This window comes from Natator depressus, chromosome 11 (genome assembly GCF_965152275.1).
Source record: "Natator depressus isolate rNatDep1 chromosome 11, rNatDep2.hap1, whole genome shotgun sequence".
Classification (NCBI taxonomy): domain Eukaryota; kingdom Metazoa; phylum Chordata; order Testudines; family Cheloniidae; genus Natator; species Natator depressus.
Genome location: NC_134244.1, coordinates 31,487,740 through 31,505,863, shown reverse-complemented (window position 1 = coordinate 31,505,863; position 18,124 = coordinate 31,487,740). Strand labels below are relative to the sequence as shown.

General features: G+C 43.4%; 1 protein-coding gene across 2 annotated transcripts in view; it reads left to right on the top strand.

Annotated features, from left to right (window-relative positions):
* The window catches only part of CCDC148 (coiled-coil domain containing 148), a 151,580-nt gene that overhangs the window by 41,404 nt on the left and 92,052 nt on the right, over positions 1-18,124 (top strand). For both annotated transcript variants that reach the window (XM_074966824.1, XM_074966825.1), the window contains exons 2-3: positions 62-127; positions 4,947-5,068. In XM_074966824.1, the coding sequence (XP_074822925.1) occupies positions 73-127; positions 4,947-5,068 (177 nt within the window). In that variant the 5' untranslated portion in view covers positions 62-72. The remainder of the gene's footprint in view (positions 1-61; positions 128-4,946; positions 5,069-18,124) is intronic.

Genomic DNA, 18,124 nt, shown 5'->3' with positions numbered 1-18,124 from the left:
AGCATTACAATTTCTTAGCTAAATTGGTTTTTAGAATATCAAAACTTTTATTTCTCAACAGATGTAAGAAACATGAGCGGAAGGGACCTTCGAACGTTCATTACAACTCACAGGACTAGTGACATAGGTATATATATTTGAATTTTTATTAGTTTAACTGTTCTATCACAGTCTACAATAGAACAATATTTATAAGCTACTGTGTACAATTACATACATATGAATGGCACTATAACATTCTGATCTTTGGTATTAAAAAAACCCTCCTTCATGATAGAAGGTATCATCTGGCATCATTTTGGAAGCCACTGTTTTTTTTCTTTCACATTTTATTTATTGTGCTCCTTTGCCCGCTGTAATATGTAAATGTCATAACGTCTGGTTTGTTACTAGGTAAATGTTGTTCATAACATTATTTGTATTACCTTAGCACCTGGAAGATAGGTACTAAGATACAAACAGAACAAAAAGAAGGTCTCTGCCCCCCAAAAGCAAAGTATAAGGGACAACAGATGGATACTGATAGGGGAGTACTAGAAAACAATATGAAAATATTTGTCAGTATTGTATAGTAGGCAATGGTCTCAGCATACTACTGGCCTAACCATTGTCAGGTTTTCTGTAGGCGTCACAGCAAAGGAGAGTGCTAAGGAGGATAATGAGGTAGCTTTGCAGATGTTTACAACACATACTCAATATTGGAAGTATCACCCCATGTCATTTTATTTTCAGTAATCAATCAGAAGGTATGTTGACACCAAAACATAAGAGCAAGTTTTGCTAAATAAGGTAACCTAGTGGGATAGGCCTTTTCTTTCCAATCCCTCCTGCATTCAAATCTTGTGTAGGCAGATCGCATTGACTTTACGAGCCTCCTTGAAGGAGTGATTTTTTTGAAGCATGATTAAAAGAAGAAGGTGAAACTAGGTTCAGAAGAGAGTTCCAGGCATAAGCTACATGACAGAAGGCACAAAGAAAAGTGTAGAAGAAGGACATGAATAACACAACCTTCTTAGGATGAGCAGCGAGAACGTGTAGACTCGTGTAGAAAGGAAATGTGGGTAGAGATATAAAATGGGAGTAAGTTGTGAAGAACTAGGAAAAGATTACTTCAGTCTCCTCCACTGTCATTCTGGTCCCTGTCTTGAGCACATGAAAAAATATATTTAGAAAGAAAATTTCCAGGATGATGGAGACTTATTACCTGGGGAGGACATACAGTATTACTGCCTTTACCAAACATTGGTAATGGAACAAATATTTTTCAGGTGTTTTAATGTAGATACTGCTAAGTAATTATTTCATGGTTGACAGAAGCATATGGACCTTTATATGTTTACTTAGTGATCTCTTTTAATGTATCTTTCTGTGTGAAATGGGTGTCTGTTAAAATTCCAAAAAATGAGTGTAGTCTCTCCCATTTTCCCCTGTTCCCTTTCTTTATCCTCTCGGTTTTCTGCCTGTCTGTTAAGTTTCTCCATTGACTCACTTTCTGTTCTTATTCATCTGATTCTCCACATTCATTGTTGCCTCCTCTGCTATTTTCTCTCTTTTTACTTGCCCACTCACACTGTCCTCATCCCAGATACCCTCTCCCTCACTTAGATTGTGTAGGTGTGAGAGAGATGAGAGACTGAAGAGAGGGTATTATTTCATTGAAGTTGAGTTGTTCCAGGGATGTGTTTTTGCCATCAGTGTCTAAAACTGATTTGCGGTACCACAAGACACCAGGCAGTGGCTGACATTTTTCAAAGGAGCCTAAGGAAGTTAGATGCCTAATTCCCTTAAGCTTCCACTCCCATAGGCTCATTTGAAAATCCCAGTCAATCTGTCTTGTATCTACCTGCTTGTCCAGATGTTTTAAACAGTGACCGTAGGAATCCAGAAGTAAGATGTTATAACTTATGTTGCATGCAGTAGGAACTAATTATGTTGTCCTTGAAGTCTGTTGTCCTTAGCAAAGCTTTTGACACAGTGTCCCACAGTATTCTTGCCAGCAAATTAAAGAAGTATGGGCTGGATGAATGGACTATAAGGTGGATAAAAAGCTGGCTAGATTGTCGGGCTCAATGGTTAGTGATCAATGGCTCCATGTCTAGTTGGCAGCCGGTATCAAGTGGAGTGCCCCAAGGATCGATCCTGGGGCCGGTTTTGTTCAATATCTTCATAAATGATCTGGAGGATGGTGTGGATTGCACCCTCAGCAAGTTTGCAGATGACACTAAACTGGGAGGAGAGGTAGATACGCTGGAGGGTAGGGATAGGATACAGAGGGACCTAGACAAATTGGAGGATTGGGCCAAAAGAAATCTGATGAGGTTCAGCAAGGACAAGTGCAGAGTCCTGCACATAGGACGGAAGAATCCCATGCACCGCTACAGACTAGGGACCGAATGGCTCGGTAGCAGTTCTGCAGAAAAGGACCTAGGGGTTACAGTGGACGAGAAGCTGGATATGAGTCAACAGTGTGCCCTTGTTGCCAAGAAGGCCAATGGCATTTTGGGATGTATAAGTAGGGGCATTGCCAGCAGATCGAGGGACGTGATCGTTCCCCTCTATTCGACATTGGTGAGGCCTCATCTGGAGTACTGTGTCCAGTTTGGGGCCCCACACTACAAGAAGGTTGTGGAAAAATTGGAAAACGTCCAGCGGAGTGCAACAAAAATGATTAGGGGACTGGAACACATGACTTATGAGGAGAGGCTGAGGGAACTGGGATTGTTTAGTCTGCGGAAGAGAAGAATGAGGGGGGATTTGAAAGCTGCTTTCAGCTACCTGAAAGGGGGTTCCAAAGAGGATGGCTCTAGACTGTTCTCAGTGGTAGCAGATGACAGAACGAGGAGTAATGGTCTCAAGTTGCAGTGGGGGAGGTTTAGGTTGGATATTAGGAAAAACTTTTTCACTAGGAGGGTAGTGAAACACTGAAATGTGTTACCTATGGAGGTTGCGGAATCTCCTTCCTTAGAAATTTTTAAGGTCAGGTGTCATAAATATAAAGGGAAGGGTAAACCCCTTTAAAATCCCTCCTGGCCAGAGGAAAAATCCTCTCACCTGTAAAGGGTTAAGAAGCTAAAGGTAACCTCGCTGGCACCTGACCAAAATGACCAATGAGGAGACAAGATACTTTCAAAAGCTGGGAAGAGGGAGAGAAACAAAGGGTCTGTGTCTGTCTATATGCTGCTTTTGCCGGGGATAGAACAGGAATGGAGTCTTAGAACTTTTAGTAAGTAATCTAGCTAGGTATGTGTTAGATTATGATTTCTTTAAATGGCTGAGAAAAGAATTGTGCTGAATAGAATGACTATTTCTGTCTATGTGTCTTTTTTGTAACTTAAGGTTTTGCCTAGAGGGATTCTCTATGTTTTGAATCTAATTACCCTGTAAGGTATCTACCATCCTGATTTTACAGAGGTGATTCCTTTACTTCTATTTACTTCTTTTTCTATTAAAAGTCTTCTTGTAAGAAAACTGAATGCTTTTTCATTGTTCTCAGATCCCAGGGTTTGGGTCTGTGGTCACCTATGCAAATTGGTGAGGATTTTTACCAAACCTTTCCCAGGAAGTGGGGTGCAAGGGTTGGGAGGATTTTGGGGGGAAAGACATGTCCAAACTACGTTTCCCAGTAAACCCAGTTAGAGTTTGGTGGTGGCAGTGGATATTCCAAGGACAAAGGATAAAATTAATTTGTACCTTGGAGTAGTTTTAACCTAAGCTGGTAAAAATAAGCTTAGGAGGTTTTCATGCAGGTCCCCACATCTGTACCCTAGAGTTCAGAGGGGGGGGAGGAACCTTGACATCAGGCTTGACAAAGCCCTGGCTGGGATGATTTAGTTGGGGATTGGTCCTGCTTTGAGCAGGGGGTTGGACTAGATGACCTCCTGAGGTCCCTTCGAACCCTGATATTCTATGATTCTATGATGGCTTCCCATATATTTAAAGAAAGTAAGTTTATTCCCCTCCTCTCCGAGCCTACATAATTCAGAATGATGAATTAAATATAGAGGAAAATATTTTCTGTTCTTGTATTGGAAAATCAGTCTGATATATAGCTGAAATAACTGAGTTTCTACAGTTCGTTCCATTCATATGTAAATAGAACTATTCATCTGACATCTTAGAAGTGATACTGGTTCCTTAATTCAGAGTTCATGATAAATATGTCTGAGTAGTTATCATAGAATCTTGGAGTTGGAAGGGACCTCAGGAGATGATCTAGTCCAACCCCCTGCTCAAAGTAGGACCAAACCCCAACTAAATCATCCCAGCAATGGCTTTGTCAAGCCTGATCTTAAAAACCTCAAAGGAAGGCGATTCCACCACCTCCCTAGGTGTAACCCATTCCAGTGCTTCACCACTTGAGACCATTTCTCCTTGTTCTGTCATCTGCTACCACTGAGAACAGTCTAGATCCAGCCTCTTTGGAACCAGGAATAACTAAAAGTACATTGTAGCCTGTGTTTTTCTATTATTTTATCAGAATTTACTAAAATTCCAGCAAACCCAATTTAAATTTAATATTATTTATTTAAACTGAATATTATTTATTTATCTGCATTCCTGTAGAGCTTAGGAACTGTAGTCATGAACCATGACTCCACTGTGCTCCTTATGTTAATTTTTGGTGTTGATTGCCAATATCATTGATTGACTGAGATAGTTGCAAAATAGACAAATTGTGAAACTGTTTATGAGATCATTTTTACCAGTTTAGAGCTCAGTTTATTTCAGTAGTTACTCCTGATTTGACACTAAAGTGGAATGAAAATCAGATCCACTGAACACAAATTACTTTTAATGTGTAACTATTTTCCTAATATTTTCTTAGCAAAATCATATGTTTTTAAGTACAATACTCTGTCATCCTGTGAATTAAGCTTTAATTTTGTGTCCAACATTTAAAAAATGTTTCTATACAGTTTGAAATGACTTTTTTATGTTAAATATAGATAATCTGGTTGTTCGTATGAAAAATGGTCTTTTCAGCCAGAAGTATAAACCTGTTGACTACAAACAACTACATGCACTTACTGAAGAAAAGAAAAAAGCATCTGCTAATATACAATTAAAGGTAAAGATTTTTTATTCCTAGAAGAATTAATTTTTTATGTATAATAATCTTCATTTAGTTGCTTCAGTTTATTATTTGTATTGTGGTGTGCTTAGAGGTTTGTATCAGGGACTGGGCCCCATTGTTAAGCACCTTGCTTGTGTATAATGAATAGAAGGTTCCTGCCCCAACAAGCTTACAGTCTAAGTATATGACAAGGGACAACAAATGCAAAGGAGGAGGAGAAAGGTAACAGTGTGTTGTTATGATTAGTGCAATAAACAGTGGTCACAGCATTCTGAATCTGAAGAAGGACAATATGCTGATTTTCTTTTTATGTGGCGCTTCCCCATGCATAAAGGTCTGCATGGAAGAAAATGCAAAGAAGGGGTATTAAGGAAAGTTGGACTGATGGGTAGTAAAGGCTGGTATCCTTGGCAGAGCAGAGGTGAGGGTTGACAGCTTGATATCTAATGAGAAATGTTCAGTAGACTCAAATCATGAAAGGTCTTAAAAGTGAAAACAATTACCTGTGTTTGTCATGAAAAAGGAGAAACTCATGGAGAAGTACCTGTATTTGTGGTGGAACAGGAGGAGCTCATGGAGAGATGCAAAGAGAGGGAAGGAGACAACATAGTCAATGTGATGAACCAGGTAGATGAGAATTACAAAAGTGTTGTAAATGGTTTTAAGAGCAAGATGGCATTTGTTGGAAGGCCAGAAAAGAGGCAGTGACTTCATATCTTAACTACTGCAATGAGGACGTGGGCCTGAGTTTTAGCTTTGGAATGAGAGATGCCATTGTGTAAGAAGAAGTGGCAAGGGTTAGACATGACCTGCATGTGTCTAATTCCAGAATAGGCACTCACATGTTATGGTGAGGAGGGATATATAATACAGGTAAAATGTAGGGTGGGGGCAGAGACTTAGTGTAACATTTTAAGGACTTCCTGACTAGAAATATTGTAAACTGAACATTCACTATATGTTAATATATGCTTTACTTAACAAGTAAGTGGATAAGTGGTTTCTAACAATTTGAAAACAGCATTAGCTGCAGTTAAACAAGGTTCATGTATAAATAAGTAGCAATATCTTGCTTTAAGATGCCTCTAGACAGACAGGGAAAGCTGGCTAGTATAAAAACCATTAAAGAGAGAAAAAGAGTTAAAAAATACTAGACATCAATATCAGAGCAGGTTTTTCCCCCAAAAAACATAAAGAAGGTGTTGGTATCCTGCATTTGTCTTTTCTTTTCTTTTCTTGAAAACTTTCCTCATCTGTACCTTAATGTAATAGTAACATCAATAATTTAATGTACAGCTCTACTCTGAAGAATGACTTAGTAAAAATGGTACTTTATTCTCCCAAAGCTGTATTAGAGTGGGAATGTATTTTTCACAAAAATAAGTTATTGCTCTGAATACATAGGATGCAGATCTGCTGATCAAGATATCAATTTTTTCAGTCACTTTTCAGAGTAGAACCACACTCAGCCCTGCACTATACATTTCTACATTTCTCCCATTTTGGAGGTGCATATTAAGACTATATTTTGGCTTTCTCCCAACATTCCCTAAAATCTTACAGAGGAAACTCAGGACATTTTGGTGAATTAGCCCCAAAAGACTACAAGGACAGCTGAGTTTAAAAATAGTGGCTAAATTAAGTTCTAATCCCACTGTGTAGCTACAGTATGATTTGTTCTGGCTTCTGTTGATGGGTCCGAATCGTCTTATAAAGAGGATAAAAATGTAGCTGAGTCTGTAGACCTCTACTTCGACTAAAGCACTTCTTACAAACCTACTTGAAATGTGGTTTGGTCTTTTCTACAAAGGTTCAAGTAAACCATATTATATCACTAGAAAGCCACAATAAATCTTAAACATTGTTATATTTGGTTTCATAAGGTTGCTGAGACATGGAAATTGTCTTGCACTGTATTGTGGTTAATTGTGCATGGTTTTTTTGTACTCAAGTAATTTAGGGAGATTCTTGGATTCATGAGATATCAAGGGTGTCCAGACATACCTGGTTTGATTTTTAGCTTGTAAAGAACTTGGCATAAAAGGAAAAACTGCTTTCTCTGAGGAAAAGAAAATATACCAGACTCCATAATGTTTTTAAAAAATAACCTTTTAAGAAAATGACTTTTAATCCTGGAGAGATGTGGATACTATGGAAGACTCCTGGCTGCCATTCAGGAGAATTTGCTGCTCGTACTATATGGCTTCCTTCTTTCCTTTGCAGTTGCTAATAGAATCTTCAGCACAAATATAAAGGTCAGGTTTAGAAAAACACAGAAGTTATAATTCCTTGTAAAAGTAGGGCTGTTCTTGGTTTATGGCAGTTTTCACTGATTATTGGTAGGTAATAAAGGTAATACAGTTAACAAATTTCAAAAGAAACTGACATCAATCATTCACTGTAATTGTTTCGTTTGGGTAAGGACTATCATTACATAGAGCACAAAAGAAAACTAAATCATTATGAACTATGATCACCCTCTCCTCCCACAGTAACATCCAATGTGGCTATATTATTTTTTCCCAGATAACAGCAAGTGCAGTGGAAGGACAGCACATCCCTGGGTTTCATCCCTCCTAATGTGGCCTGCTCATTGTCTGCCCAAACCTCACCCATTACTCTGCATAAATCCCAGTCTCATGGAGGACCTTCCATTGAGTTCTTGGGAAGGGTAGGGGAGATGCCATGGTGCAGAAGCAGCTGATTCCCAACTTGTATGTGGGAGGGACGTGCCCACGTGAGTGGATCTTGTTTGGCAAATGCAAGGCCTGATTTTGGGTCTTTTTTGGGGAAAACTCCCAAAGAAGTCAATGGGAAATTTTGCCTAAGGATTTCAGGATCAGACCCAAAGTCCTGTTTGGAAGATTAAGGAGTTCTTGTAGATTGCAGTTCAGAATTTCAGTGAACCGCACTTAATAAATGTAATACGTTACTTAGGTCTGGTCTACAGTAGGAGTTGAGGTCGAATTTAACAGCGTTAAATCGATTTAACCCTGCACCCGTCCACACAACGTAGCCCTTTTTTTCTATTTAAAGGGCTCTTAAAATAGATTTCTTTACTCCACCCCCGACAAGGGGATTAGCACTGAAATCGACCTTGCCGGGTCGAATTTGGGGTAGTGTGGATGCAATTCAACGGTATTGGCCTCCAGGAGCTAACCCAGAGTGCTCCATTGTGACCACTCTGGACAGCACTCTCAACTCAGATGCGCTGGCCAGGTAGACAGGAAAAGGCCCGCGAACTTTTGAATCTCATTTCCTGTTTGGCCAGCGTGGCAAGCTGCAGGTGAGTGCAGAGCTAATCAGCAGAGGTGACCATAACGGAGTCCCAGAATCGCAAAAGAGCTCCAGCATGGACCGAACGGGAGGTACGGGATCTGATCGCTGTATGGGAAGAGGAATCCGTGTTATCAGAACTCAGTTCCAGTTTTCGAAATGCCAAAACATTTGTCAAAAACTCCCAGGGCATGAAGGACAGAGGCCATAACAGGGACCCGAAGCAGTGCCGCGTGAAACTTAAGGAGCTGAGGCAAGCCTACCAGAAAACCTGAGAGGCAAACGGCCGCTCTGGGTCAAAACCCCTAACATGCCACTTCTATGATGAACTGCATGCCGTTTTAGGGGTTCAGCCACCACTACCCCAACCCTGTGCTTTGGCTCCTTCAGTGGAGATGGAGGCAACACGGAAGCAGGTTTTGGGGACGAGGAAGATAGCTCACAGCAAGCCAGCGGAGAAAGCAGTTTTCCCGACAGCCAGGAACTGTTTCTCACGCTGGACCTGGAGCCAGTACCCCCCGAACCCACCCAAGTTTGCCTCCTGGACCCACCAGGCAGAGAAGGGACCTCTGGTGAGTGTACCTTTTTAAATAGTATACAGGGTTTCAAAGCAAGCATGTTTAATGATTAATTTGCCCTGGCATTCGCGGCCAGTACAGCTACTGGAAAAGTCTGTTACCTTGTCTGGGGATGGAGCAGAAATCCTCCAGGGACATCTCCATAAAGCTCTCCTGGATGTACTCCCAAAGCCTTTGCAAAAGGTTTCTGGGGAGGACAGCCTTATTCCGTCCACCATGGTAGGACACTTTACCATGCCAGGCCAGTAGCACGTAGTCGGGAATCATTGCAGAACAAAGCATTGCAGCGTATGTTTGCTGGCGTTCAAACAACATCCGTTCTTTATCTCTTTGTGTTATCCTCAGGAGAGTGATATCATTCATGGTCACCTGGTTGAAATAGGGTGCTTTTCTTAAGGGGACATTCAGAGGTGCCCGTTCCTGCCTGGCTGTTTGCCTGTGGCTCAACAGAAATGTTCCCCGCTGTTAGCCACGCAGTAGTGGGAGGGGGGAGGGATTAGCCACGTGGTGGGAGGAGGCAAAACGCCACCTTGTAATGAAAGCACATGTACTATGTATGTAATGTTAACCGCAAGGTTTACCGTGAAAGAGTGTACCCATTGTTCTATAAAATATGTCTTTTTTAAATACCACTGTCCCTTTTTTTTTCTCCACCAGCTGCATGTGTTTCAAGGATCACAGGATTTTCTCCTTCCCAGAGGCTAGCAAAGATTAGAAGGTGAAAAAAACGCAGTCTCAATGAAATGTTTTCTGATGTCATGCTGTCCTCCCACACTGACAGAGCACAGACAAATGCGTGGAGGCAGACAATGTCAGAGTGCAGGAAAGCACAACATGAACACGAGGAGAGGTGGCGGGCTGAAGATGATAGGTGGCGGCAGCGTGATGACAGGAGGCAGGATTCAATGCTGAGGCTGCTGGAGGATCAAACTAATATGCTCCAGCATATGGTTGAGCTGCAGGAAAGGCAGCTGGAGCACAGACCGCCGCTACAGCCCCTGTGTAACCAATTGCCCTCCTCCCCAAGTTCCATAGCCTCCTCAGCCAGATGCCCAAGAACGCGGTGGGGGGGCCTCTGGCCTCTCAGCCACTTTACCCCAGAGGATTGCCCAAGCAACAGAAGGCTGGCATTCAATAAGTTTTTAAGTTTTAAAGTGCAGTGTAGCCTTGTCCTTCCCTCCTCCACCACCCCTCCCGGGCTACCTTGGCAGTTATCCCCCTATTCGTGTGATGAATTAATAAAGAATGCATGAATGTAAAGCAGCAATGACTTTATTGCCTCTGAAAGCCGTGATTGAAGGGGGGAGGGGAGGGTGGTTAGCTTACAGGGAAGTAGAGTGAACCAAGGGGCGGGGGGTTTCATCAAGGAGAAACAAACAGAACTTTCACACCATAGCCTGGCCAGTCACGAAACTGGTTTTCAAAGCTTCTCTGATGCGCACCGCACCTTCCTGTGCTCTTCTAACTGCCCTGGTATCTGGCTGCGTGTAACCTGCAGCAAGGCCATTTGCCTCAACCTCCCACCCCGCCATAAATGTCTCCCCCTTACTCTCACAGATATTGTGGAGCGCACAGCAAGCAAAATAACAACGGGAATATTGGTTTTGCTGGGGTCTAAGCGAGTCAGTAAACTGTGCCAGCGCGCTTTTAAATGTCCAAATGCACATTCTACCACCATTCTGCACTTGCTCAGCCTGTTGTTGAACAGCTCCTGACTACTGTCCAGGCTGCCTGTGTACAGCTTCATGAGCCATGGCATTGAGGGGTAGGCTGGATCCCCCAGGGTAACTATAGCGATTTCAACATCCCCAACGGTTATTTTCTGGTCTGGGAATAAAGTCCCTTCCTGCAGCTTTTGAAACAGACCAGAGTTCCTGAAGATGTGAGCGTCATGAACCTTTCCTGGCCATCCCATGTTGATGTTGGTGAAATGTCCCTTGTGATCCACCAGTGCTTGCAGCACCATTGAAAAGTGCCCCTTGCGGTTTATGTTCTCGCCGGTTTGGTGCTCCGGTGCCAAGATAGGGATATGGCTTCCGTCTATGGCCCCACCACAGTTAGGGAATCCCATTGCAGCAAAGCCATCCAATATGACCTACACGTTTCCCAGACTCACTACCCTTGATATCAGCAGATCTTTGATTGCGTTGGTTACTTGCATCACAGCAGCCCCCACAGTAGATTTGCCCACTCCAAATTGATTCCCGACTGACTGGTAGCTGTCTGACATTGCAGGCTTCCACAGGGCTATTGCCACTCGCTTGTGAACTGCGAGGGCTGCTCTCATCTTGGTATTCTTGCGTTTTAGGGCAGGGGAAAGCAAATCACAAAGTGCCTTACACATGCGAAAGTTTTGCAGCCACGGGGAATCGTCCCAGATCTGCAACACTCTGTGCTTGTTTCCTGGGCCCAGAATCGGCGTTCCACCGCATGAACCTGCCCCATTAGCACCACGAAGCCCACATTGCCAGGGCCCATGCTTTGAGAGAAGTCTGTGTCCATGTCCTCATCACTCTCGTCACAGTGCTGACGTCGCTTACTTGCCCGGTTTCGTTTGCCAGGTTCTGGTGCTTCATATACTGCTGGATAATACGCGTGGTGTTTAATGTGCTCCTAATTGCCAAAGTGATCTGAGTGGGCTCCATGCTTGCCGTGGTATGGCATCTGCACAGAAAAAAGGCGCGGAACGATTGTCTGCCATTGCTCTGACGGATGGAGGGGCGACTGACAAGATGGCTTACAGGGAATTAAAATCAACAAAGGGGGTGGCTTTACATCAAGGAGAAACAAAAACAACTGTCACACAGAATGTCCCCCTCAAGGTTTGAACTGAAAACCCTGGGTTTAGCAGGCCAATGCTCAACCCACTGAGCTATCCTTCCCCCCGGTATTCCAGGCAGGATTGAATCTCTATTAAAGTTTTCAAGGTGCCCCGACAGACCTCACCGAAACGATTGTCGGCCGTTGATTTCACGGAGAGAGGGAGGGAGGGAGGGAAGGGGGAGCAAATGAATACAAAACAAATCTGGTCTAATTCTTGTTTTGATCCCCTCCATCTATCTTTTACATCTTAGGCTGGCAGCTGACAGTGCAGAAAGACTGCTAGCCATCCTCATCTCTTGGCTGCTTGCCAGAAGATGGTACAATACGACTGCCAGCAGGACTAAAGAGAATTACCTGCTTGAGTCACTCCTATTTATGTCCCTGCGCCCATGTCTGCCCAGGCGCTCCTGACTGACCTCACCGAGGCAGCCAAGAGCACCTAGGTGATGATGATGGTGGTTATCAGGCCTATTGTACTATCTGCTGCCACAAGGCAATGAGTCGCTGCTGTGTAGCAATGCAATACCGTGTCTGCCAGCACCCAGGAGATGTACAGTGACAGTGAGCTGAGCGGGCTCCAGGCTTGCCGTGGTGTGGGATCTGCACAGGTAACCCAGGAAAAAGGGTGCGAAATGATTGTCTGCGTTGCTTTCACGGAGGGAGGGAGAGAGGGCCTGATGACATGTACCCAGAACCACCCGCGACAATGTTTTTGCCCCATTAGGCATTGGGATCTCAACCCAGAATTCCAATGGGCGGCGGAGACTGCGGGAACTGTGGGATAGCTACCCACAGTGCAATGCTCCGGAAGTTGACGCTAGCCTCGGTACTGTGGAAGCACTCCACCGAATTAATGCACTTAATGCACTTAGAGCATTTTGTGTGGGGACACACACACTCGAATATATAAAAACGATTTCTAAAAAACCAACTTCTATAAATTCGACCTAATTTCGTAGTGTAGACATACCCTTAGGAAAGTAACCTTAGGTTTTTATGTGGTATGTTCTATTTTTGCTTTATGCATTTTAGTTATCTTTTGTTGATGTTATTTATGAAACCTTAATCAGAATATATGCAGTATTGACAGGTTTTTTGATATTCATGATACTGTCTGTTGGACCTCAGGACAAAGAAAGGAATCTTGCAAAAAGAAGTTGTGAGCAATCGAGGTGACATTGAATGAGAGCAGGAATACTTGTCTCCTTTATAGTATAGTTTCCTTTAATGGTACAGGTATAATTTATCAAAAGAGTTGTCAGATATTATTTCTTCATGAGCTGGTAGCATAGAATTCTGCTGAGCTCATTCAAGCTTTAAAACTAAATTTTAGTCTTATGTCTTTTGGTATTTCATTTTTCACAAGTCTCTTCCAGCCAAGTAGGCAGTAAAACTGTACATTGAAACCTGCACAATTTCAAAAAGGTGTTCCCATATGTTGCTTTTTTTGTTAAGGGCTATGAATGTTTAAGTTGTGGTCTCCCGGCTCTCAGCTCATTGTACCTTTTCCTTACTTGATAGGGGGGTCTCTTTTTTCCCCTTTTTAGGTCTGTCAGAGGAGAAGTGGTTGAGGCTCCCAGAGGAAAGGAGATAGAAGCTCCAGTGATGGTAGCTCATCAGACTGTCAAAGTTGTCTGATTTTGACAAAGGGCCCTTTGCTTTGAGCAGCCATGGCTGGAACAGTGGAATAAATATGTTTGACAAGCTGACCCTGTCCCAAGAATGTGGGCACTGTTGTGCTGGAGTTAAAGAGGGTAATAACAGACACACTGAGGCCCCCTTTCCACTATAATTTGCTTCTCCTGGTCCTCTGTACTCTGCTGTCTCCCTTTCCTCCATATCCCACAACACAGAGAAGCTGAGGGAAATTTTGTCTCCCATTCCATCCCAAACCTCCCTACTCTTGCTGTATTCAGTCCTCCCCCCCACCCCCCAAGAAAACTCCATACACAAAAAAATTATTTAAAAGGAATGAATGTTGGTTAAATTTGACATCCACTCCCCAGGACAAATCATTAAAAGCAAGGAAACGCCAAATTCTGGGACACTTCTTACTATATCCTAATCCCCACTGAGCACATTTCTTTTGACAGCGACAGGCTCTGCACCTTCACAATGAGCTTCCTTCTTCCTCCAACAGATGATGGAAAACATAACATGTTTATTTACTTCACCTTTGTCACAGATCCTAGTGAGTGCTCCTTCCTGGCCATCCATTAGGACTGCTGTGAGGGGAATCCAAGGTCTAGGGTGTTTCAAGCCCCAATCTCAGGGTCCATAGGCACACTCTCAAGGTATAGACCTTCTATTTGGCCCCTCCTCCTCCCCCCCCCCCCCCGCCGTGTGTCTTACTGTTTAGCTGCCTGACCCTCTGGGTGCAGCACTAACCCTTCAGACCAGGGCCTGCCCACAACATTTTGGCACCTGAGGTGGGGAGCTCAAATGACGCCCCCATGCCCCTTGCTTCGGCCAAAACTTTGAAAAGTCTCAATTCTGCCTTCTTCCTGTTCTACTCCTCTCATGGTACTGCTCTGCTACCTACCCCAATAAAGGAGAACTAACAACTTAAAATGCCTTCAAAAATTTTAAGTAACACTTAACTTTCAAACGCCTGAACAGCAAATGTAACTTTTCTTGTCTGCATAGTAAACACTGGCATTGTGATGGTTGCAAGGCCGACCAGCATCTCCTGTGTCATTGTGGAGCGTAGATGTGTTTTTATTAACTGCAGCTTGGAGAAGCTGCATTCTCCACTGGCAACTGTTACAGGAAGTGTTAGAAGTATGCGCAGAGCTACAAAAGCATTTGGAAAGAGGGAGGTCATTTTATTTGTGCACATATATTCCAGAACAGCCTTTGGAGTTGATCCTGCTGAAATGTATTTTGAAAGGGCTTTCAGTTCATCACCTAAATCACTTGCATCAATATTGCGCACGTCATCATGTGTCAACACTGTCTCTAGTGCCCTGTATTGCTGGTGTAGGTCTTCTTCAGGTATAGTGAGGAGTTTTGGAATATCATACAACATCCCAAATATAGTGCTGTGTTCCTTGAGCTTCATGAAACGTTTTTCAACTGACTGTATTGCACAATCTAGCACCTCGTTAAAGAATTCAACTTTGAATTGTTGTTTGGGGTCTCTTATGGGATTATCTCATACCTTGTAATCAAAATGTCTTCTTCTTCTTCGGTGACTCTTGTATTCTTGAATGGGTGGGAAAATAGCTTCAGTGTGAAGTTCCTCTGCCAGCTTCTGTGCACTCTTCAGAACGTTTTGAAATCCCTCATCTGACCAGTAAGACTGTAGGTATGACTTCGCTTTGTCCAGTTGTTCCATTGCTCCAGATATGTCAAGGTCAACACCCTGGAGTCTCTTGCTTACAACATTTATTTCAAACAGTATGTCATGCCACAACACTAAGCCACGCAGAAATTTGAAGTTATGTATGTTTCTAGTGATTCCATTTCCCTCTGCCACTGTTCTCCTACGAACAGTTCCTGTCATAGCATTATCCTCCATAATGGCAACTAGGCATCATCTATCTTCCCAATTTGGCGTTTGATAGGCTTTATCGCCTCCACTCGACTTTCCCATCTTGTGGCACTCAGTGGTTTCAGTGTCAGAGAGGATGTTCGCAGATGTTGCTTCTAAATTTGCCATTGATGAGTTGATGCAGAGAAAAATACATAGATGCTTTGAATTACATGAAAAAATTCAGCAGCCTCACTAGAAGCTGATGCTGCATCACTGACCACCAAGTTCAATGAGAACTTCATGGGACAAAAAAAGCTTGAGGGTTTCACTCTTGGATCCATGTCTGCACTCCTCTGTTCTTTCTTCTCATGTTGGCACCATTATCGTAGCCCTGACCTCTCATGTCAACTATCGCAATTCCCGTATCTTCCAGCTTTTTAAGAAGCACATTTGTCATACCAGCTCCTGTAATATCATCAATGTCAATAAATTCTAGAAAATGCTCTCTGACAGTCACCATTGCAGGGACATTTTCACTCGTTTCTGTTACAAAACACACCATTAAAGTAATTTGTTCCGTATGGCTGATGTCAGGTGTGTAGTCCAGAATAACAGAGTAATATCTTGCTGACTTCAGATCTGCCACAATCTTGTTTGACTTTTGTTCCCAGTAACTGTATGATCTCATTTTGAATTGTTTTTCCAAGGTAGTGGTGTGTGTACATTTCTTGGGTGGTGACTCTTCTTAGATGCTCCTGGAGTACAACATCAAACTCAGCCATCAGCTCCACAATTTTAAGGAAGTTTCCATTGTTTGGCACATACAGCTGATCTGAAGTGCCATGCGGTGCTAGGTTTTGGGTAGCAAGCATTCTCACAATGGCAATGTACCTTTTCAGAACATTTTGTCAGTAAAGAGACTCTGATGCAATCTTCTCTTGATGCTGATCATCTATGGGGGCCTTTAACCTTAGTCTCATCTCAAGCTCTTTCCACCTGTGGAATGCTCTCTGGTGATTTGCTGCCTTCTCATGGCATGCCAGATTTCTAGCCAGATTTTTCCAGTCCTTTGTTCCTGAAGAACCCAATGTGGCTGGAACATTAGACTGGAAGAGTTTACAACAAAAACAGTATGCAGCATTCTGGTTTTTGAGTACATAAGTCCATGGCCTCTCCACTTTGTCACCATTGGGGATTTCATACCAGTAATGTGTTGGATGGAAACTTCTATTTTCATTGTCTTTGGGGAACGTGAAGTTTTTCACTTACTGTGGCCCCTGTAGTACAAGGAGGTCCCTCAGGCTACTGCTCAAGTGGGTCCACAGTCCTGGATCATCTAGACTTAAGGAACTAAACTCAGCAGCAGCTGTTTCTTGCACCTCCACCACACTTTTTTCTGATCTACACTTTTCTTCAGGAATGTGCATGGTTACATCCATTTGACGTGGAGATCTGGATGCTGCTGTAGCTGCCAGGTCACCTGAACTCTGACTAACTGGAAGATCAGGTATCTCCTCACCACTCACATCCTCACCGGAAGGCTCACCATGAACGTTTGTGTCTATGTATCTCAGGAGAGCTCTTTCCTGCTTAGATAGAAAAACTTCCTTTGCTTTCTTTCTTTTTCTGAATGCTGCCCCAGAGGGGCGTTTTCTTCTTTCACTCACGACTACTGTTCTGTGCCAGCTATAGTGGCTCTTAACACTCAATTGAAGGGGACAAATAAGCAGGCTGGTAGCAGGACCTGAGTGAGGGAAAATATCAGCATCTTAAGGGCCTAACTGGTTCCTACTACTTCAGTTGACTGCCTGTTCTCCTCAAGTGCGTTCAGGGAAGCAGCAGGAAACAGGAAGCTCCCTGAGAAGCTGGTTTTAATCAGTCCAGGCTCCTGGGGGTGCTAGAGAGGTACATAAGAGGCTCCTCCTCCTCTCTGTCCCTGCAGCTCCTCCTGCTTTCTGTTATTCCCTCTCACCTTTTCTCCTGCCTGCCTGTTATGTTTCTTGTGCCCTCCTTCCTCCAGCACAGCACTCCATCATTTCTGTGCATCTAAAGCAGAGAGAATACATATGCACCAGCAGCAGACACAATTTTCTACACTCTGGGTCCTAGTGGCACCCCCCCACAGTCTGGCACCTGAAGCGGCCGCCTCAGTTCACCTCACGGTAAGGCCAGTCCTGCTTCAGATTCCTCAGTACTTAAACACCCCTCTCTCCCAGAGCTCCACCCCAGAAGTGTGAAGCTTTCGTTTACAGTTTAACTCTCAAGGGTGCAGAGTAGTTGTGAAGACATTAACACATGTTGCCCAGTCTAACACCTTTATGCTCTTTTATATTGAATCATGTAAAGCACAGGAGAGTACAGATCATAGAAAACAATAAAACATCCTTAACATATTGTCCATCACTAGCTCACCCTTCCCTTGGGAGTCCTTGAGAGATCATCTGTGTTCCATCAGGCAGGATCCTCCATTGAGTATCCCTAGCCTCTGTTTGCCAGGAGCTGAAAATGGGTGACAGGGAATGGAACACTGGATGATTACCTGTTCTGTTAATTCCCTGTGGGACACTTGACATTGGCCACTGTCAGAAGACAGGGTACTGGGCTAGATGGAACTTTGGTCTGACCCAGTATGGCCGTTCTTATGAGTGGGCTACCCTGCTCCTGCAGGAGCCTCTCATATCTTAATCTGGTGCAAAATGGTTCTCTCCGCATTCCCCCCAGCACCCCGAGTTACTTTATAGATTCCTGCTGAGTTACCTGCTTCTTTTTTCTCCTCCTGGTAGTTTTCCTTTACTCTCAAACCCTGCTCCCTTCAGACAAGAAGAGGAAGTGTCGTCTTCCAGCTAAAGCAAACCCATTGTCCCAAGGTGTTTTACTTTGAATAAATTATCATTGAGT